This window comes from Scardinius erythrophthalmus (genome assembly GCF_964197995.2).
Source record: "Scardinius erythrophthalmus genome assembly, chromosome: 2".
Taxonomy (NCBI): Eukaryota; Metazoa; Chordata; class Actinopteri; order Cypriniformes; family Leuciscidae; genus Scardinius; species Scardinius erythrophthalmus.
Genome location: NC_138222.1, coordinates 54630241 through 54651154, shown reverse-complemented (window position 1 = coordinate 54651154; position 20914 = coordinate 54630241). Strand labels below are relative to the sequence as shown.

Sequence of the window (20914 nt, the reverse complement as noted above, 5' to 3'; positions counted from 1 at the left end):
AAAACATTACTGGTGTGCATCTTGAGGCAAAATAATGGCACTGACATATTTTAAGATATGCCTGTGCAAGTTGCTTTCAGTTAAAACAGCTCAAACATGCATTTTAGTCCTGGATATTAAACCTTGCCTGTAAAATCAGGGGTAGGCCTAAATGTTTAAGAACAGTGTCTTGCTACTGAACCGATAAAAGGGCATTATGATCATTCACTTTAAGGAAAAAAACGAAGTTATATATACAGTATGTTCTGAAAAATCTTGTATAAGACAGCTTTCAATAGGATCAATATTTATTGTGAAATATTTTTTTAAGCATTCTATATATATATAAAAAAACGGTGTAATATGACTGGTGTCTTAAGTCACTGGTCTTTTTCAGATTAAACTGTTTTTCCACAAAACATTAGGGCAATAATCTCCAGATATCCACGTGAGCTCGACTATTAAAGATCCCAAGCGATTAAGCAATTAAAGAATATTAAACCAGCTAGATTGAATCATCCGATTGGGAAGAAACACCCGGATTAAAAACTGGAAAGTTGAGTTGCGCGTAAGAACATGTGCGCGACTGCGCAATGCAGAACTGCCTTTCCAACAGGTGCCTTTCCTGAGAGGCTTTCTCTCTCACAGCTTTCTCAAACCGAACGTCAGAGGAATAATGGAAATACTCTGTTTTTTTCCCAACATGTCGTTGATCTTAAAATAATACGAAAACACCTTAAACTGGAGTAAAAACTTTTGTTCGCTCCCTTGAGGATTTACGCACGGAGAAACGTTCACTTTGATGGATAATAGTCCATAAACATTCTATAAATTGATATCGTTTCCTCTTTCTTTTTTTTTTGTAGGCTACTTCAAACGAATTAATCGATATATCTCTGATTCTAAACACAGAGTGATTTTGTTTTTCTGCACCGGATCTCCACAACGTGATCTTCATAATATATGGGAGTCTCCTCTCCTCTTCTCCAACATCCATGATCGATTGGATTGATTGGGAATAAAACTAGCTCTTGACAGGGACACTGTTTTGGTCTTTTAATAATGACCATCACATTGAGATCGCCAAACTGATAACTTGGGCTCAGGTGAAAGTCTGAACTGGAGGACGATGAAGACAGTTTCATATATTCTTGCTGCGATGATCTTCCTGAACTCAGGTGAGCCATTTCATATGAGCTATAATAAATACATTGCGGGTGCAACTGGAAATATTGCAGGATTTGGAGTTAAACTTATTGGAAAAGAACTTCACAACACGTTACGGTTGTCTGATATTACAGGAAGAACTGGTTCTTGTGACAAACTGAGTGATTCAGAGTGACAGACAGGCGCTCCCTGCTCACGCGCACACACATACACAGTGTGTTATAGGCTACGCAGAGTCTTAAGGAGTGTTTTCTGGGCTGATGAAGTTGTGAGAATAAGGGTGTGATGAATCTGAGGGTGTTGTCAACGTAACTTACATTTTTGAGTGTTTTCCCGGTGTATGAGCTATTCATATACAGCTGTGTGTGTGTGTTAATTCAATGCGTCTGATCATGTGAAACCTGATTAATACATTAACACCGTGTCCACACCAGACGCGAGCGGCGCGAGGCGACAAGAGCAAAGAGAACCCATTCAAATAATGCTCTGGGTGCGACGCGACGCGACAAATTCCCGCCAGTAAACTGACGCCCGTTCTATTTCTGACGTAGCTAATCCAAGCGCTCGCGCTACTTCTGATTCATTTGCAATGGTCACTATATAGCGCCAGTGTGGACAGATTCTAGCGTCTGTGCGACATGGTTTAAGACATTTTCCTGCATCACCATCCTTTGCTGGGCCTTGAACAACATTTCAGTCATGATGAGTTATTGCCCTCTGATGTTAAGAGTTGAGGGTTAGGACCTTGAACAACATTCCAGTCAACCAATCATTTTGAGATTTGAGATCAATATTGTTTTGTATTATCCTTTTGGTCATTATTTTCTGACATTCAGAACCAGACAGAATCCGTTTTTAATAATTGTAAGGGTTTAATAATCTGTTTCTCTTGGCAAACAGTCCTTTGACCGATTTCTCAACGCTTGGCAGATACCGAGCTGTAAATAACAATATATTTCTTATTCATACATAGACTAATATTATTTTATGATCATTTTGGTCATTATTGTCTGACATTATTTCTGCTTTTTGGACACAATATTGGCTAAATGATCATTATACCCTTTGTTGTTGTTAATGCTATTATACATAAAGCATGCAACATTATTTTGTCATCTAGATGATTGCTAGAGAATAATTGTCTGTTAAAATAATAAAAAATAAAAGTAATTCAAATACACATTAAATAAGCTACATTACCAGTGAATACCATTGTTATTTGTTAAATTATATAATATATCAGTTGACCTAATATTTAAGAACCGATTACAGATTAATAAAGTGTTCATATTAGTAGAAATATCGGCATCACTTTAGATTTGGGAACACATTCATATTCACATTATGAGCTTAGTTGCTTATATGGCTGTTTATTAGTACATATAAAGCACATACATGCCTTATTCTGCATGACCATATTCTACATCTCTTAATCCTATCCCATACCTAAACTTAACAACTACCTAACTATTAATAAGCAGTAATTGTGAGTTTACTGAGGGAAACTACTAGATAATATGTGTTCCCTAATCTAAAGTGTTACCAAAAATGTCAGTCAAATGAATTAGGTCTGATTTAAGGCTAGTATTAGGCAACAAATAACAACCACTGTAAGGATGCTGACTCAGAAACATGTCATGTTGTGTGACAGTGACAGAGGATGTCAACAAGCATATGTCTGGGAGGCTTTTGCCATTATGTTCATTGATGTAATCCTAGTCTTCGCAAACTGAACAAATGACTGTTGTGGCCTCATGGTCAAGGATCTGACTCAGAAACTAAATAATTAAAGGGATTACAGTCCAATCCCGGCCCTGAACTTAGATGCTATTAAGTGTGGAGTTAATAGATGTTTTTTATTTTTCACTTTTCAACCCTGAGTACATATCGAACTGCAAATAACGATAAACAATTTATTTCTTATTCATACGTGAGCCCAATCAACATGATGTCTGCATGACATCATTGTCTGAACTATTTATTTAACATTAATACATTTTTTATTTTAGTATATTATTTTATTAAAATATTAGTGCTGTCAAATCGATTAATCACGATTAATCGCATCTTACATAAAAGTTTGTGTAAGTAGTTCAGCTTATATTCACTCCGCTTTTAAATGTTGTGTGTTGAATTGAGTGTTTGCTTATGCTTGTCTGCAACCCAAAAGTAACTAGCCCTGAGACACATAACGAGTTGAACAGCATATCTACACTCTTCCAGACATCTGTCTGTCTCTCACCCCTCTTCCTTTCGCTTATTTTGTTATCCATATCGATTCCCATGTCTGCTTCTCCTCTCTGTTCTCTGTGCCAGTTCAATAGAGGGTTAAAAATTGAAAGGTTCATGTTACCACCATATTGAAGGTAACAGATGACCTCAGCCAATGTGGCCCAACTTTCCTTTTACTGCAGGTATGTTTCATGCAGGTACATATCTATTAGAGGTGTTATTTCTATTCTTTTTAAAGCCTTCTTAAACTGCATTAAGCTGTATGATAAATGGCGTATTATTTTTTGGTCTAGCCCTTTAAACCCAGGATGTGATGCCACAGCTATGAGTGCTACAAGGAACTTGTTGTGGTGAAGTTTTCTTAACATTAAATGCAACACAAAGTAATGCATTGCAATACAATATGCAATATCATAATAAGTCATTTAAATACAGCTGAACGTCTATTTCTGGAATGTTGTTAACAAAACTGCCAGAGGGAGGAATCTGACCTTCAAAAAGTATATCATATAGCATGAAGTATAAATATATGTCTACTGGCTACTTTATTAGGTACACCTTGCTAGTAGCAGGTTGGACCCACGTTTGCTTTCAGAACTGCCTTGTTTCTTCATGACACAGATTCAACGAGGTGCTGGACACATTCCTTGGAGATTTTGGTCCATATTGACATGATAGCATCACACAGTTACTGCAGGTTTATCGGCTGAACATCCGTGATGTGAATCTCCCGTTCCACCACATCTCAAAGCTGCTCTATTGGATTGAGATCTGGTGACTATGGAGGCCATTTGAGTATAGTGAAGTCATTATGTTAAAGAAAACAGTTTGAGATGATTTGAGCTTTATACATGGTGTGTTATCCTACTGGAAGTAGCCATCAGAAGATGATTAGACTGTGGTCATGGACATGGACATGATCAGCAATAATACGCGGGTAGGCTGTGGCGTTTGTGATGCTCAATTGGTACTAAGGTCCCCAAAAGTGAGCCAAGAAAATCTCCTCCACATCAGCCTGAACCGCTGATTCAAGGCAGGATGATCCACGCTTTCATGTTGTTTACGCCAAATTCTGATCCTACCTTCTGAATGTCGCATCAGAAATCCAGACTCATCAGACCAGGCAACACTTTTCCAATCTTTAATTGTCCAGTTTTAGAGAGCCGGCGTGAATTGTCTCCTCAGTTTCTGTTCTCAGCTGACAGGAGTGTCACCGGTGTGTGTCTTCTGCTGCTGTTGCTCCTCTGCTTCAAGGTTCGACGTGTTGTGTGTTCAGAGATGCTGTTCGGAAACCTCGGTTGTAATGAGTGATTAATTGAGTTACTGTTGAACCATTCTGGTCATTCTCTTCTGACCTCTGACATCAACAAGGCATTTTCCCCCACAGAACTGCTGCTCACTGGATATATTCTCTTTTTCAGACCATTCTCTGTTAACCCCAGAGATGTCTGTGTGTGAAAATCCCCGTAGATGAACAGTTTCTGATTAACTACTATATGCCATTTTCAAAGTCACTTAAATGACCTTTCTTCCCCATTCTGATGCTCCGTTTCAACTTCAGCGGATCATTGACCTAGGCTGAATCCGAAATTGCCCCCTATACTCTCAAATAGGGCGTTATTTGAGGGGACAGCCATTTGTAGTGGTGTCCGAAACCATAGTGGACATTATTGAGTGCACTTATTCAATCCCACATTGCACTGCAATAACGATTGTACAAGCGATGTACCCTCAGCGGCTGTCCGAATTCACTCACTCATTTTCATTCAATCCTTAAAGTGAACAGCATTAGTGGACTAACGTAGGGAATAGTGAATGAGGATTTAGTGGGCGATTTCGGATTCAGCCCATGTCTACTTGCACTGAGCTGCTGCCATGTGATTGGCTGATTAGAAATTTGCATAAACGAGCAGTTGGACAGGCGTACCTAATAAAGCGGCCTGTGTGTGTATCATACTATTCATTTTTTTTTTTATAAATATAAAATAAAAAATATAATCACTGCTGTTCCACAAAATCTTGCACTGTTTATGGTTAAAACATAAATAAATATAATTAACATGATGTGCTTTCCAACCAAAGTATAATTATATATAATATGTTTATCAAACAACTTCCAACATGGCTCATCCAATTGAATTTGTGTCTTTTATCATGTTGCTGTTGGCAGAATTGTGTTAAGCATCTGATCATGTCTAACGCCGCTGCTCTATCTTTCTCTCTTTTAGCAGCCTGTGTAAGTGGAGAACAACAACCGTTTCTTGAGCCCTCTAAGACCCCCTGGGATCTGCAGTCTTTGGCAGAGGAGGAAACACGTTTACCCTGTCGATTCAATGTGTCGGACAGTGAGACTCGGGTGGTGCAGGTGACGTGGATTCGACAGAACTCAAATGGAGCTGAAGAACAGATTATCACTGTTCATTTCAGTGAAGGACAGACAGGTAAAACAAACTCTTTTTTGTGTCTTTTACATCACAGACTTTTTTGTAACAATTAATAGACCCTTTCCTTTTACTAATATCATTATCACCAAATAATATCTTTTTTCATTAAAATTACAATGGTGCATCAGGGTGTTCATTGGTTACTTGTTTCAAAATATGACAATACGTTTAAAAGTTTACTCTGAGAACATGGGTTCAAGTAATATATCTCTCTTCACTCTTAAAGATAAAGATTCTTTATTGGCATTTGTGTTTCCATGAAGAACCTTTAACGTCCAAGGAATCCTTCCATTGCACAAAAGGTTCTTTATACTGGAAAAAAGGCTTTAGTTTATAAAATGTTCTCCAAACTAATGAATTTTGCATTCATTTACATTGAATCGTTAAGGAAATGTTAAGGAAATTTTTTTTTTTTTTTTTTTTAAGTGACTTACAATTCACTTTTGTAAAGAAACATGCATTTTACAACAACTTATAATACAGGAGCCAACAGAGCAGAATATTGCTTCTTAATTTTCGTTTTCATGTTTTTTTTTGTGTGTGTGTTCATCATTCTATGATGTATGTGTAACAAAACTGTCGCAAAACCAAATCTTACTGTCATATGGTGGATGTGACAAACACATTTAATTCTTTTTCTATTTCCCTCTCACAGAAAACCCTGCATATGCAACGCGTGTGCGATTCGAGACCAACAACCCAATAGCAGACTCTGCTCTGATTATTATGCGGACAAGTTCTGCAGATGAGGGCAAATACATCTGCAAAGTCGCCACCTTCCCCTCTGGAAACTTTGAGACAAAGATTTCCCTCACAGTGTGGAGTAAGTGCATTTAATCAGTGCTATGGGCAAACAAAAGACGACAAACTTTTTTTCATGCAAAACTTAAAGTAATTAATTACTAGCTACTAATTACATCTTCAAGAGTGTAATTGGATTACACTAAAAAAGTATTGCATTACTAAAAGTCCCCCTGTTGTCAATAATTCTATCCCTTAAAACTCACCTTTGATCACCAAAACGACATATTTCTTCGTGCCTTAAAATATCTTGAATATAACTCTACAGCCTTGCCTCATTTAGTAAACACGGTTCTATGAATATGCAAATTAGCCACGCCTCCACTCACTCACACCAGCGATTCACTCGTTGACGATCACACGTTGACATGATTGAAAACTGCGTTTTTGAGACTGTCTTTGGTTCACTGCAGTTTTAAGGAGAAAATTTGCACATGGTTTGTCTTAAAGCATATTATTAAAAACCACATAGACATATAAACAACATTAAAAGCTTGATTGTCACCACAAGAGGACTTTAACAAGACGTCTATCTTTGAACAACACAAGGATAGACATGAAACTGCGCTTTTAATTCTTTCAAATAAATAATATAAAGTTGCATAAATTATTCTTAAACTGTAAAAGTATTTAAAGGGAGAAGGTTACATTGAAAACGTATATTTGACATTAGACATTAAAAAAGTTGATGTTAAATCCACTATTGTTTTATATAGAATTTTTCTATTGTCTGGAGCAACATGTTTGTTGATCCTGGAACATCATTCCAATCAACCAATCAGATTTGAGGGACAAGTTTACAAGGCGCTTCCAATCAACCAATCAGATTTGAGGGACAAGTTTACAAGGCGCTTCCAATCAACCAATCAGATTTGAGGGACAAGTTTACAATTTATGTCAAGTTTAGGCTTACAACCAGGGTTATAGACGCTTCTACATCAGTGTTGTTCGCCATCATTTCCCTCTGATTTTAGGGATAACTTATGGGAATGGTTGGGTTTAGGGGATAGGGTTAGGACTACATTTTCGGACAGGAATGTTGTTCCAACAAAATATTTTGATGATGTCCATATCTTACTTGGAAAAATCACGGTGACTTATTAAAGCTGGGACTGAGGTGGGTCTTGCGCATTTTGCCCACTTGGGTCCCACCTTGTACCAAGTGCAATCCTACGTGAAATCCATCTGGGCAATTCACATGGGGCCATTATGGAACCCACGGACAATCCCATACAGAGCCCATTTTTCAGCCCATTTCGAACCCACATGGGCCCCATGTACAAATGTCTACTGGGTTAAAGCTGGGACCGAGGTGGCTCTTGTGCATTTTGCCCACTTGGGTCCCACCTTGTACCAAGTGCAATCCTACATGAAATCCATCTGGGCAATTAACATGGGGCCATTATGGAACCCGCGGACAATCCTACATGGGGCCCATTTTTCAGCCCATTTCATACCCATATGGGCCCCACATACAAATGTTGGCTGGGGTATTTAATGCAATCACATCAGAATTAACTGTAATTAAATTACAGAAAAATTAAGAGTAATCCCTCACTTTACTTTTTCAAGGGAAAAGTAATTAAATGATAAATTACGTAGTAGTGCATTACACCCAACACTGATATTGGTACATTGGAAGATCACTTTAAACCAACTTTTGATTTCAGACATTCACTCCGGTCATTCCGGTTAAGAACTGCCCTCTTAGGGTTCATTTACACGACAACGATATGCTTAAAACTGAGTTTTTCCTTTGAGTTTTCCCGCGTACAGACGACACCATTGTCAAAATGATCCCAATTAACATGGATCTGTGAAAACGACTAAAAACGCTGTATTCTGCTGCCAGGCCATTAGGTGGCGATAAAACACTATAGATTGAACACGTAATACGCATGCGCATGATGTCATCGTTTTTAGAGATTCGCGTTTTCAACTCAAATGTGTTTTCGACTAAACAACATTTTAAACTAAACACGTAAAACGTTCTATGGATTTTGGCCATTCATTTACACGACAACGGCGTTTTGGGTGCCTGAAAATGCTAACTTTTGAAAACGGTCTCTGTGTAAACAACAAAAACGAGAATCTGTGAAAACGATGACGTCATGCACATGCGTATTACGTGTTCAGTCTGTAGTGTTTCATCGCCATCTAATGGCCTGGCAGCAGAATACAGCGTTTTTAGTCGTTTTCGCGGATCCGTGTGAATGGGGATCGTTTTGACAATGGCGTCGTCTGTACGTGGAAAACTCAAAGGAAAAACTCAGTTTTAAGCATATGGTTGTAGTGTAAACGTACCCTTAGATTAGACAGAATTGATTTGAGTCTTATGTATATGCAGAAGCCCTGCAGCAGTTAGAGATTAAGGATATACCTTTGATTTTTTTTTAACATAACTCTTGTCATTTCATTCACCGCCCCTTTCATATACCTAGACAACCCTTTAACCACAAGGCTAGCTCTGCTTTTATGTATACAGTTACTGTTCTCAGAATAACACACAAGTATTGTGTTTGTCAATGGAAGTGATGATGGAGGTATAGACATGAAAGTGTTCACTGTTGCTGCGATTATATGATCGTACAATAGATGCTGCTTTCTCCTTCAGAAGTATTGTTTATGATTGTGTTCAAGCACACTGTTAGAAACAGGGAAGCACACAGGGATATTTGATCATTTTTACAAATCGGACGCTGGTGAAATATCTGCTGTAATATATGACAAAAGACACTGGATCTATTTTTTTATTTGACATTTCTTATTTATTTGTCATTTTATTTCACAGCTAAACCCATCACTTCCCTTCAAGACTTCGTCCTGGTTGAGGGCCAGACTTTCCGTCCGGCTGCCACATGCCGTTCGATGGCTAAGCCAATGGCAGGCCTCTCCTGGGACACGGAACTCGCGGGTCAGAGCCAGAACCTTAGTTTGGATGGTATGGTGACCTCGATCCAGTTTTCCCTCCACCCTCTCCGGAGTATGAACGGACAGAAGCTGGACTGTCTGGTCTGGCATCCATCTCAAAACGGCCCGCTGAGGATCGCCAATAAACTTACAGTGCACTGTGAGTCTTAATCTCTTACATTGTTCTGAAAATGTTCACTAGTGTAAATACTGAAACTACTGTATAACGGGAGAATCTTACAAAGAAATGCCTGGGTCATAATTCCATCCTTGTATCAAAACAGAAAAAAATGCATAAAAATGTCATTGCATAAACATTTTAGCCTATTTATGTGGCACTCTTTCCTCCTTGATTTTTTTATTACTGTAATAAAAGAAAAATCATAAGACGCTAATGAAAATCATCATGTTGAAACACAATAAATGTTTAATTAAAATCAGCATAAATTTAATGAATTCAGTACTAATACTTCCATGCATACTTTCAGTAGTACTTTACAAATAAATTGACTTCTATACACAATTTTGAAATGTATATAATTCAATCATATTTTAATATCACTTTGAATTTAAATAAATTCCCCCAATAATAATTGTAAAAAACGTTTTTAAAATGACTACTAAACTAAACATTAATATCACTTTATTTAAAATACAATGTCCTAATTTTTAAGAAATATTATACTGACATTACAAAAATTGTTCTTGATTTGATTTTTTTTTCTTAGTATTCATTAGTGTTGCCGTTTATTCAACGTTTATTCATTTTGGCATTCCTTAAAAATTATTTTGATATCCAATCACTTTTTACGTACCAGTGCAAACCACTTGGCAGGTTATACACACAAGCTGTGTATAGTACATTTACTTCAAAATAACTTTAATGTTGTCCTTACTGCAGAATGATTGATAAGTATATCAATCATTCTGCAGTAAGGACAACTTTAAAGTTGTCACATGCGTGTTGTTTCACACATGAATCTTTATTACATCGCTGTCTGTATGTGACTCAGAATGATTGTGAATTTTACAATGTGAACCTAAAACTCCTTTCCTGTTTACCGCGCTTGTGAAATTTAAATATGATGAAACTTTCGTTTCACCTTTTTATGTGTACAGATGTTATTTCCTTTATATGTGTTCTGACCTGTGGACATCTGTTTATTATCTTAATCGATACTATGACAACATTGTTATTCTCTGATTCATCACAACTTGAGCTACAGTCATTAAAACATTTTTGCTTTGGGTGACTGGAGGAAAACTTAGTAACAACAGAAAATCCTGTCATTTACTCACCATCATGTCTTTAGAAACCCATTTGACATTCTTACTTCTGTGGAACTTAAAAGGAGAATACTTAAGAATGCCCCTCCCCCCCATTTAAATTAAAATGAATGGGAATTAAGTCTGAACTTGAATCCACCATTCAGTTCATCTGAATGATTCATTCACAAACTGGACGATCCGACTTACTGACTCTGGTTGCAGCCGTTAACATCTCACTAGAATAAGAGATTATCAGTTAGATTTGAGTGGTCCTCACCCAAAGTTTTCATTTGAGCATTTTATGATATTTTAATGGTGTTTTTACGTCCTTGTTAAAATTGGCATTGTATTTTCTTCCCTATTGCTTCGTATACCGCTTCTCGAATGAGGAAAAAACCTTAATGCGGGGCTTGATTTTGTCCACCGGAAATTGATTGGATGGTAGTGGTTTGCTATTGGTGGATCTCATGTGAGTGACAGGTTGCCCCGCCCTCATCTGAGAAAAGAAGAGATGTCGCTGCAAGAAGAGGGAGGGGAATTTATTTTAATGAAAGCTTACGAGGTCACATGAATTTTAAAAAGCTGATGTGCATGGACAAATCATTCTTCATTCTGCGGTCCTCATTCTTTAAGTGTATAATTGCATGGAGGAAAAAAAACAAAAAAAAAAACAACAACAACCAGGACTTAATTCCAAAATTTCTCCTTTTGTTTTCCACAGAAGAAAGAAATGTGGGTTTGGAACCCATTGCTTTAATTTAATTGCACAAAATTGTGATTATTCAAACATGTTTCATAATGCCAGTATTAGGGTTTGTACTGTGTCAACAACAGAGAGGATCAGGTGAACTTACTGGTCAAACGAATGGGAAGTTCATCACAAGTTCAAACAAGAGGCTGAAAAGTGACACACCTAATTGTGAGACCTTTTTGTGTGTGTGTGTGTGTGTGTGTGTGTGTGTGTGTGTCTTCATGTGTGCGTACAGACCCTCCGAATGCACTGATATCTGGCTACGATGACAACTGGCATGCTGAAATGCAAGGTGCAACGCTACAGTGCAGTGGCGAAGGAAATCCAAAACCTGACCGATTCAAATGGACGAGGTAAGACTTTCTGTCTACATGTTTTTCACCTGTATCTGTCAATCTGTTTGTTTGTCTTCCTGACAGCCTGTCTTGTCAGTTTAATTCTGTTTCGGTTGGCTTCTCTATCAGCATGCCAGAGTAATCTGTAGGTGTGGACGAGAAAGGTTATAGCCTAAATTCATGAGCGAATCTATAATCTAGTCGATCAGAAATGAAGGCTGTTAGGAAGTAATACTGACACTGAGAGGTCGTTGAAGTACACAACAGTTTTTGCATTCGTGAACAAGTCTGAGATCAAATTAGTCACAATCACACACCTATTTTTTTGGTATTTTTCGGTACGAGTGACTAAGGGGGTGTAGACACCGACGTTTAGATGATCACGCAATTCCTGAGACAAACATTCTCTGGTTTGCTCCTCAACGCCTACAGTGGGGAAACCTGTTCTCAGGCTGCTCGGTGTGAATGCAAAGTAAATGAAGTAACTGTGGCCTGGTGTCGTGTTGCAACTTGTGCGGCAAACAGACAAGAGTGCATTTTCACACGGAGGGAGAGAGCGCGGGGGTGAGACGAGGCGGGTGGGGGAGATGGAGTGAATTTATGACGACGATGTCGGGAAAATTTGCCTGCGTGTGTGTGTGTCATGGGATGAGTGTTACTACTGTCCTCATGCAAAACACACTGTGCTCTATAAAAACATACTGTAACATGTAGTTCCTGGTATAAACTGTGGACAAAGTTCTTATTGTCTACAGAACCCCTGAGTGTGTCCATTTATGATATTAGCTAAATAAAGGCTTATGGACTTTTAACAAGTGGGGAAATCGCTTCCCATATCATATCAAACTAAATAAGGTGGATGCAAACATAGTGTGCTTGACAAACTACACTGAAAAGAAATTGTTGTAGAATTGCTAATACATTTTAAAAATAATTGCACATTTTTGACGAGTTAGAAAGACTTAATTAGTTTTGGGAACACTTTATTTTGATGGTCCACATTAAGTAACTTTGCAACTACATGTCAACTAGCAGTCATTAGAGTATTAGTGGACCGTAATTAATATCTCCGCTTCAGACGTCACTCCCACGGACCGCTGGCTGAGCGTCTGATGCATAAGGCACACTTAATTGGAAACACTTCAGGATTTTCAAAGTCGTCATCTGATTGACTGAATTCTACGTCCGGGAGACGTGTGTGTCGCTTAATATCTGCAAGTCTCACGTATAGCCAGAGCTTTAGACTTGACGAATTTCATTGGTCAAGGAGCGCCCAGAGGCCGTCTGACTGACATGTAAAGCAACCAATCACAGTTTGTTTTGTTTTGAGTCATGTTTAGGGGCGTGAATGTTTACCTGCAGATGAATGAGAGTTAATTGACACGTAGTTGCACTTTAAGTTACTTATAGTTAGTAGAATGTCTAAAGTGGACCACCGAAATTAAGTGCCACCTTAGTATTTTCTTGTGAAACTCAATTACAAAAATCTGTTTTATTTACAACTTCGAAAAACCTTTTACAGTGTATGACAAAAAACAACAGCACAGACTACATTAAATTTGCATATTCGCGGAGTTTCACTTCTTGTTGAGCCGACACTTCATGTCCAATGTAAAAAACTGAATCCTGAGGCAAAACCAGTTGTAATCGCTGCCTAACACATTAGTTTGTGTGTTCTTAACTGAATACATGATGTTAACTATCCACATGACATTTATTATATTATAGCTGCATGTTATATTGCTGTATTAAAACTTCCTTATCGAAAGATTGAAACTAGCATTTTCTGTAAAGCTGCTTTAAAATATGTATTGTGAAAAGTGCTATGAAATTTAAATTGACAAACTATTGAATTGAACTACTGCTTTATACCACTGTATGAATTCAGTTGAAGTCATCATGAAATAAAAATTAAGTTTTTATTTTTTTTACGGAAAATTACAGTATTTATTATGATTTACCCAACACATCATTATTATTTTTTTAATTCATGTGCCCTTGTCATTTTTAATTAAAATAACTTCCCCTTACATCGACATCTCTTCTCTTCTCTGAGGATGTGTTTACTGGCGTTAGGGCGGGGCAACCTGTCACTCACATGAGATCGACCAATAGCAAACCACAACAATCTAATGATAGTAAAGAAAAGACTATCGCAACTTCAGTTTTATGATGACTTTAACTTATGCTAATTCAAAGACAATCTGATGGATATTTTCACTGACAACATGATGGACAAAAATATAAATTGCATAAAAAATATAATGGAAAAATAAAATTGCTGATGAACTGAAAGTGATACAAGGCTGATATTTATGAAATAATTAAGCATTAATCATTTACTGCATGTGCTGAATCCTTCAGTATAGGTGACCAAAGCATTCTGTTGTTTTCGATGCCTGGTTTTTATTTGGGGATTGAATTGTATTTCGTTGTTTACACAGGAAAGGTGAAGCTCTACCAGAGGGTGTGACGGTGGACGGTGGCACGCTGAGCTTTTCTCGGCCCCTTCTCCTGACAGATCAAGGGGATTACATCTGCACCACCACCAATCTGGTGGGATCTGGAAAAGCTGAGATTTCAATAAGTATATCAGGTGTGTATCCCGCCGAAAAATCTTCACTCATGTTGAAGTGCAATGCACAGTGCTGTCATCTAGTGAAAATATGATGCAACTGCGTGTCTCATAACCTATAAAAATAAAGTAGTTCATCCAAATATCCAAATACTGTCATCATTTACTCAGCCTTATGTCATTCCCAACCTTTGTTTTTTTTTTCATTCATGGAATGTGAATAAATATAATTGAATATACTGTACAACAAGTATAAGTAGTTTTTTTGCATGTTTCTTTCAGAGACGTCTCCGAAGCAATCATCAGTGAACTACATGCTGATGATTATTATTGCCGGTGTTGCTGCAGTGGTTGTTCTCACTCTGATTGTAATAATCATTTCTGTTAACCGCCACTATAAACGCAAGAATCAACAACTGGCCATAGAGCTGAATGAAAAAAAGTAAGAAGTCTTTCTTTCTAGACATGGAGTAGTTTACATGACTGGTCTGAATATGAGAGTTCCTGTACTTCAATCTGTCTGTTTCACTTTCTTTATAAGGGTGGAAATCAGCACTCTGTCACGACAAGCCTCGTTTAGAAGAGTGAACTCAAGAAGCACAGACGAAAGATACTCGGTAATAAATCCATATACACACACTTTTCAAACAATCTATGTTGTTAAAAGCGCTATATAAATGAAGGTGACTTGACTTGACTTTTTTTAAAAACATGTTTATTGATCATTTGGTTTGGGATTATATTTCCTATGCTCACCAAGGCTGCATTTATTTAATAAAAAAATACAGTAAAATTGATTTGATATCATGATTTGATATTAAAATAGCTGTTTTCTAGTTTTGTATATTTTAAAGTGTAATTTATTTTTGTGAAGGCAAGCTTAATTTTCAGCATTATTACTCTATTAATTCTTCAGTATCACATGATCCTTTAGAAATGATTTTAATTAGCTGATTTAATGCTCAAGAAATATTTTATTATTATTATCAATGATGAAAACAGTTGTGTTTTAGTGGAAAAATGTTTGCAGAATTTTTTGAACAGCATTTAAGTGTGTGTGTGTGTGTGTGTGTGTGTATATATATATATATATATATATATATATATATATATATACACATCTGGCTTAAGTATCTAATTACCCTGTATTGCAAATGTATAGGCTATACACTTAACAAAATTATAAACGCAATACTTTTGTTTTTGCCCCTATTTTTCATGAGCTGAACTCAAAGATCTAAGACTTTTTCTATGTACACAAAAGGCCTATTTCTCTCAAATATTGATCACAAATATGTCTAAATCTGTGTTAGTGAGCACTTCTCCTTTGGCGAGATAATCCATCCACCGCACAGGTGGGGCATATCAAGATGCTGATTAGACAGCATGATTATTGCACAGGTGTGCCTTAGGCTGGCCACAATAAAAGGCCACTCTAAAATGTGCAGTTTTATCTCACAGCACAATGCCCAAAAGTGTTGCGTTTATAACTTTGTTCAGTGTATGTAAACAAGGATGTATATTATATCACCCTTCCTCTCATTTTGCTGTCTCTGTCTTCTTTTAAAAGGAGGAAAATCATCCTTTAAGAGTCGAAGGGACGATACGCACAAGTCTCTCCTCACTGGTTCGTCTCTCTTTTCATGTTTTAAAAAATGCATTTACCAGTCAAGCTCTGCAGTTGTTTGATGTGATATATTTACAGGCAGAATAATACAGTCTTAATTGTTGTCACAAATATATTGCTTGTGTTTTGTTTTCCTGATAAAACAGATAAAACCCCTAAACGTTTACTTTCACAGGATCGTCCTCGCTCCAGGGATAGTCGTTCCACGCTGGGAGGGATGGACTCACTCGGTCGCCCTGCAATTTTTAACAATTCCAGACGAGGTCGAGACAGACTGATCGAGAGATCTGATAGAGAATCCGTTCGAATGATGATAGAGTCTTATGAAGAGGACAGTAACATGTCACAGGTATGAGAGATGCGTTTCATGAGTCTGCATGTGTGGTTGACAGTAGCAATCGTTGCTATGTTTCACATGTTTCACTTGAAACGGGCATCGTAACAGAAGGGACCTCCGCTTGCGCTCGTAAAAGAGTCCCGTTCCCCGGCCATTGAGCCATTGCGTCTCCAAGAAACACAGTGATGTTTCGTTACTGAATGAATCCGCGAACAAATTTTTTGAACAAAACGACTCGCTCGTTAAGACAGTGGCTGGGCCTGAAATATTAATAATGCTGCCTTCAGAGGATGCTTTCAAAGTTAGGAAGGCATCAAGGCATATCCGAATCCGAAGTGCAAGCTTCACTTCCTGTCTCCTGCAATACCTTCATCTGATTGATTGTTGAAGGCAGCATAGATGTGTCCTTCGCTGACTTTGATATCCCACAATCCTGTGCCCTCCATTCCATGACAGTTAAAAATAAATATAGTGTTTGAGAGTTCCGGTTGGTGGTCAGTTTGGGTGTAAATGTACGTTTTTGACCAACTTTTCCACTAAAATGAATATTGTAGTAATTAAATATTTGCTTAGTTATCACCAAAACTTGCTCTATTTTGTTGTAGATCATTAAACCGTTATGCTGCCTCAGAAGTTATGCTTTCAAAAGCCTGAAATCAGTTTTGTGAGGTACGTTTGTGCGCAAACGCCTGCAAAGTCATTGCCTGATAGGCCAGCGAGGCAACAAGCCAGCTTCCTAAGTTTTCGGATACAGACAGTCACTTGCTTTGGCCCTGAATGAATCAGCCGTTTTGAACAAATCGTTTGACTGAACGATTCGATGACTCACTCGCCGACTTTTTCTTTGAAACGGCCTCTGAAGTGCAAAGCCTGTCTCTAATGGTTGATTTATGCCACTTTCCACAAATAGAGCTTCAATTTGTTAAAAAAATAAATAATAATAATTCAGAAAATGGTCAGTAAATGTGCTTAACCTTCATGAAGAAAATGTTCATGCACCTCAGATGGTTAAAATAATCTTAAATTACATTTAGATAAATATACATTTTCACAATTTCTTTTGAATTATGTAATTAACAAAATTTGATAATTTTTTCGTACAATAACTTTGGTAACAAGTTTTAACAAAAAAAGTCAACAATGCAATTGTGTAAAAAAGGAAATGAGAAAATAAAATTAATTGTTTAAAAGAGAACTGTTTGTAAAACTGTAGTACCTTGGTATTAGCCACCCACCACCCTAAATTTGGCTAAATTAGGCTTTTTTCATGATTTGTTAATTTTATGTTGATACTATTTTATCTACAACATTTAATAGATGCTTTTAATTCTTTAAAAACAGTAACAGGACACCAAAAATGTACCATAATTATATTAAGCCCTTTATAGCGTTTTACCCTAAATTCCATACAAATACTCTAATAATAAAAATAAAAAAAAAAGTTTTTATTTTATTTTATATGTGACCCTGGACCACAAAACCAGTCACATGGGTAATTTTTTTTAAATTGAGAATAAATAATTCATGAAAGCTGAATAAATAAGCTTTCCATTGATGTACAGTATGGTTTGTTAGGATATGACAATATTTGGCTGAGATACAACTATTTTAAAATCTGGAATCTGAGGGAGCAAAAAAATCAAAACATTGAGAAAATCTCCTTTAAAGTTGTCCATTTATATTCATGATTGTGCTGCATTCACTCACAAAAATATTTTTTTTTTTATATTTATGGTATGAAATTTACTAAATATCTTCATGGAACATGATCTTTACTTAATATCCTAATGATTTTTGGCATAAAAGAAAAATCAATCATTTTGACCCATACTATGTATTGTTGGCTGTTGCCACAAATGTACCTGTGCGACATGTGACTGGTTTTGTGATCATATGATCTGATACATCTAGCACTTAATGCTTTAGTATTTTTTAACTGTTTAGTAATGCTAACACAGTTATGCTCTATCAAATACATGTGCATGTAAAATTGCACCTAATAACTATTTACAATTTTGCTATACAGGAAACCCAACTTCACCCTCCTCTCAACCCCTCTTCTTATTCAATGGACCAGGCCGTCGAAATGGTTCGATCCCGGAACGGCAGTGCCATTCTCCCGGCAGAAGGGAGGCCGCAATCAGGAGGAGGAAGCAGCAGAGGGCATCACTCACCTTTAGTGTCCACCTACCCGACTCTTACAGACGAAGAGGAAGAAGATTCTGTCAGCCCTGCGGATTCAGGAGTCCACAGAGGTTTAAGGGAGCATGATGCTTTTGAAAACGGCAGCAGCGAGACGGCGAGTTCACAGATATCTGAAGCGCTATCCAACCATTTTGAGCGCACTAACGGCACGCTACGGCCCAAGTCGAAACCCAATAACATCCTGCTCCCGGCCAACACAACACTTTTCCTCTCACCGCATAGCCCAACCATCCACAAAGCTCAGATCGTTTAGAGTGTTTGCTTGGAAGCGTCTTGCATTAGAAGAGAGTTGAATTTATCGCCATTTAAACTCAGTTGATGTTACAGGAGGATGTGCTTTTCTGTAAATTCACTCTTCCAAGGGCTGTCTTGACAACAACTAACCCGTAAAAATGGATCCATTATGTGAACTTTTATTTGAGTACATTCCCAAGGTGGCAAAAACATGGGCAGAACTATCAGGCCATCGACATCTAACCAAACTCAAACCTGAAAAACAATACCAGCATTACTCACATAGTTCCTCAAATGGTTGCATAATCCGGTGTGTATTCTGGAACTGGGACGACTGAGCATTATGGGGCACAGCATGTGTTTCAGGTTCAGATTAACTGGAGACCACCGGAGCTGAGCTGCACTGTGTGACCAGGGAATGGAATTAAGATCTTTTTTTATTATTATTGCAACATAAGGCTTCACTTGAATTACTGTTGAGGGAGAAAATACTACATGAACTGTTTTCTGGTCATCCTTCACTGTGACTTTTGACCGTAATGTCTGTAATCCAAAAAGATATCAAATGGTGTTTTGAAATATTTTTTTATGCGTCTTTTGTGTATTTTGACTGGAAACTGCCCAGAGCATGAATAGTATTATGAAGTACTGCATTACCATATTTTAAGAGTGACTCCTGCGTGTTCACAAAATATCACTATCATGGCAGGAGTGACACTGTCTTTGTTTACAACATTTATACTTCATTATGTACTAAAGCTTTTACATGTAATTAGTTTTAATAAGCAGGTAGTGTTACTGCTCCTGAGGTACTCCTGTGACCTTTCTATCTAACAAAATATAAAGCCATAAAATGGGTCTTGATGGTTAGTAACTTTGGTGTATTCAGTTCACTACATTGTATGAGGGTGGCGTTAATGACCGGTTATTAAATCAACCCTAATTATACTGCATGTATACATGTTAGATTAATTTCAGAAAACACAATGTTGAATCAGGACATCATTGTTGGGTACTTTTCAGCCGACACCTGGACAGCACAATCTGAGGTGTGGTGATTCATCTGAAAATGTACCATAATAACCATAATTTCCACCAAAACACAGCAATAAAACAGTGGATACTTTAAAAAAAATAGCCAATAGTGTTTAGTTTATATCACAGCTCAGCTGTGATTGATTTACCCCTATACTCTTAACAGTTGATCTTAATCTTCTACATATCGCTTTAAAATCCAGCATTTGAGGCAGAATTCAAAATAGGCTTGATTTGTTTCATGATCCACTCTGTGCTATCGTGTCTCTGGACCGGAGCAGACTGTGTGGACTCTGCAGCGGTTTGCATGACACTAACGTGAAACCAATATATTTACACTGTCTGAATCGTTCCATTTGTGCACTATGTGCAATTCACCATGTAGAAAATAGTAAATAGTAAATTTGATCTGCAGATTCAGCATCTATTTATAATGTAGGGGGCGGAGCGCTTCAGATTCTAGAGAGCATTTGATTGGACAGAAAATTTGATGAGAAGCTAAAGTGCAGAGTGATGTCATCAAAATCATTGATTCAAATTGGCAGAAGTGAGCGTTTTAAATGTTTTTTTCTTGTAAATGCGAATTTTGTCATTGTTTTGGAGCACACTAGCTTATAGATAACAGTAAGACTAACATGTTTATAGTAAAAGAAAAAAGAAAAAAACTTTTTGGGACTTTAAGAGCACCATCAGGTATTTGTTGCTTGAATTTCGTAATAAAACGTACAGAATTTGAAAGCTGAGACCTTGTTTAATCTCAAAAGTAACCTGCTCTATCTTGTCAGTGGTGTTTTGTCACTGCGTGAGAAAGGCCAAACAGTCCCTTTAAGGTATGGTATGGCATTTTCCATCACGAACGATGCTTGTTTGGCAATGCTTGGCTTAGTGCAGGAAACTTGGACTTTTATTTTGAACTTAAACCTGACTGTCATTCTGCATTAGACTGGGTAAACCCATTCTGCATTGCACTACATTCCAATTAAAGGTATCTCATGTTTACAAAAAAAAAAAAA

General features: G+C 37.3%; 1 protein-coding gene across 1 annotated transcript; it reads left to right on the top strand.

The window, feature by feature from the left end:
- The first annotated feature begins 843 nt into the window (after positions 1-843).
- Positions 844-19732, top strand: nectin4a (nectin cell adhesion molecule 4a). Its single transcript, XM_081391478.1, has 11 exons — positions 844-1157; positions 5607-5819; positions 6478-6645; positions 9415-9693; positions 11789-11906; positions 14333-14484; positions 14746-14905; positions 15005-15080; positions 16034-16090; positions 16266-16439; positions 18454-19732. Exons 1-11 carry the CDS (start codon positions 1109-1111, stop codon positions 18883-18885), a joined length of 1878 nt encoding a protein of 625 aa, XP_081247604.1. The 5' UTR covers positions 844-1108; the 3' UTR covers positions 18886-19732.
- Positions 19733-20914: the final 1182 nt, after the last annotated feature.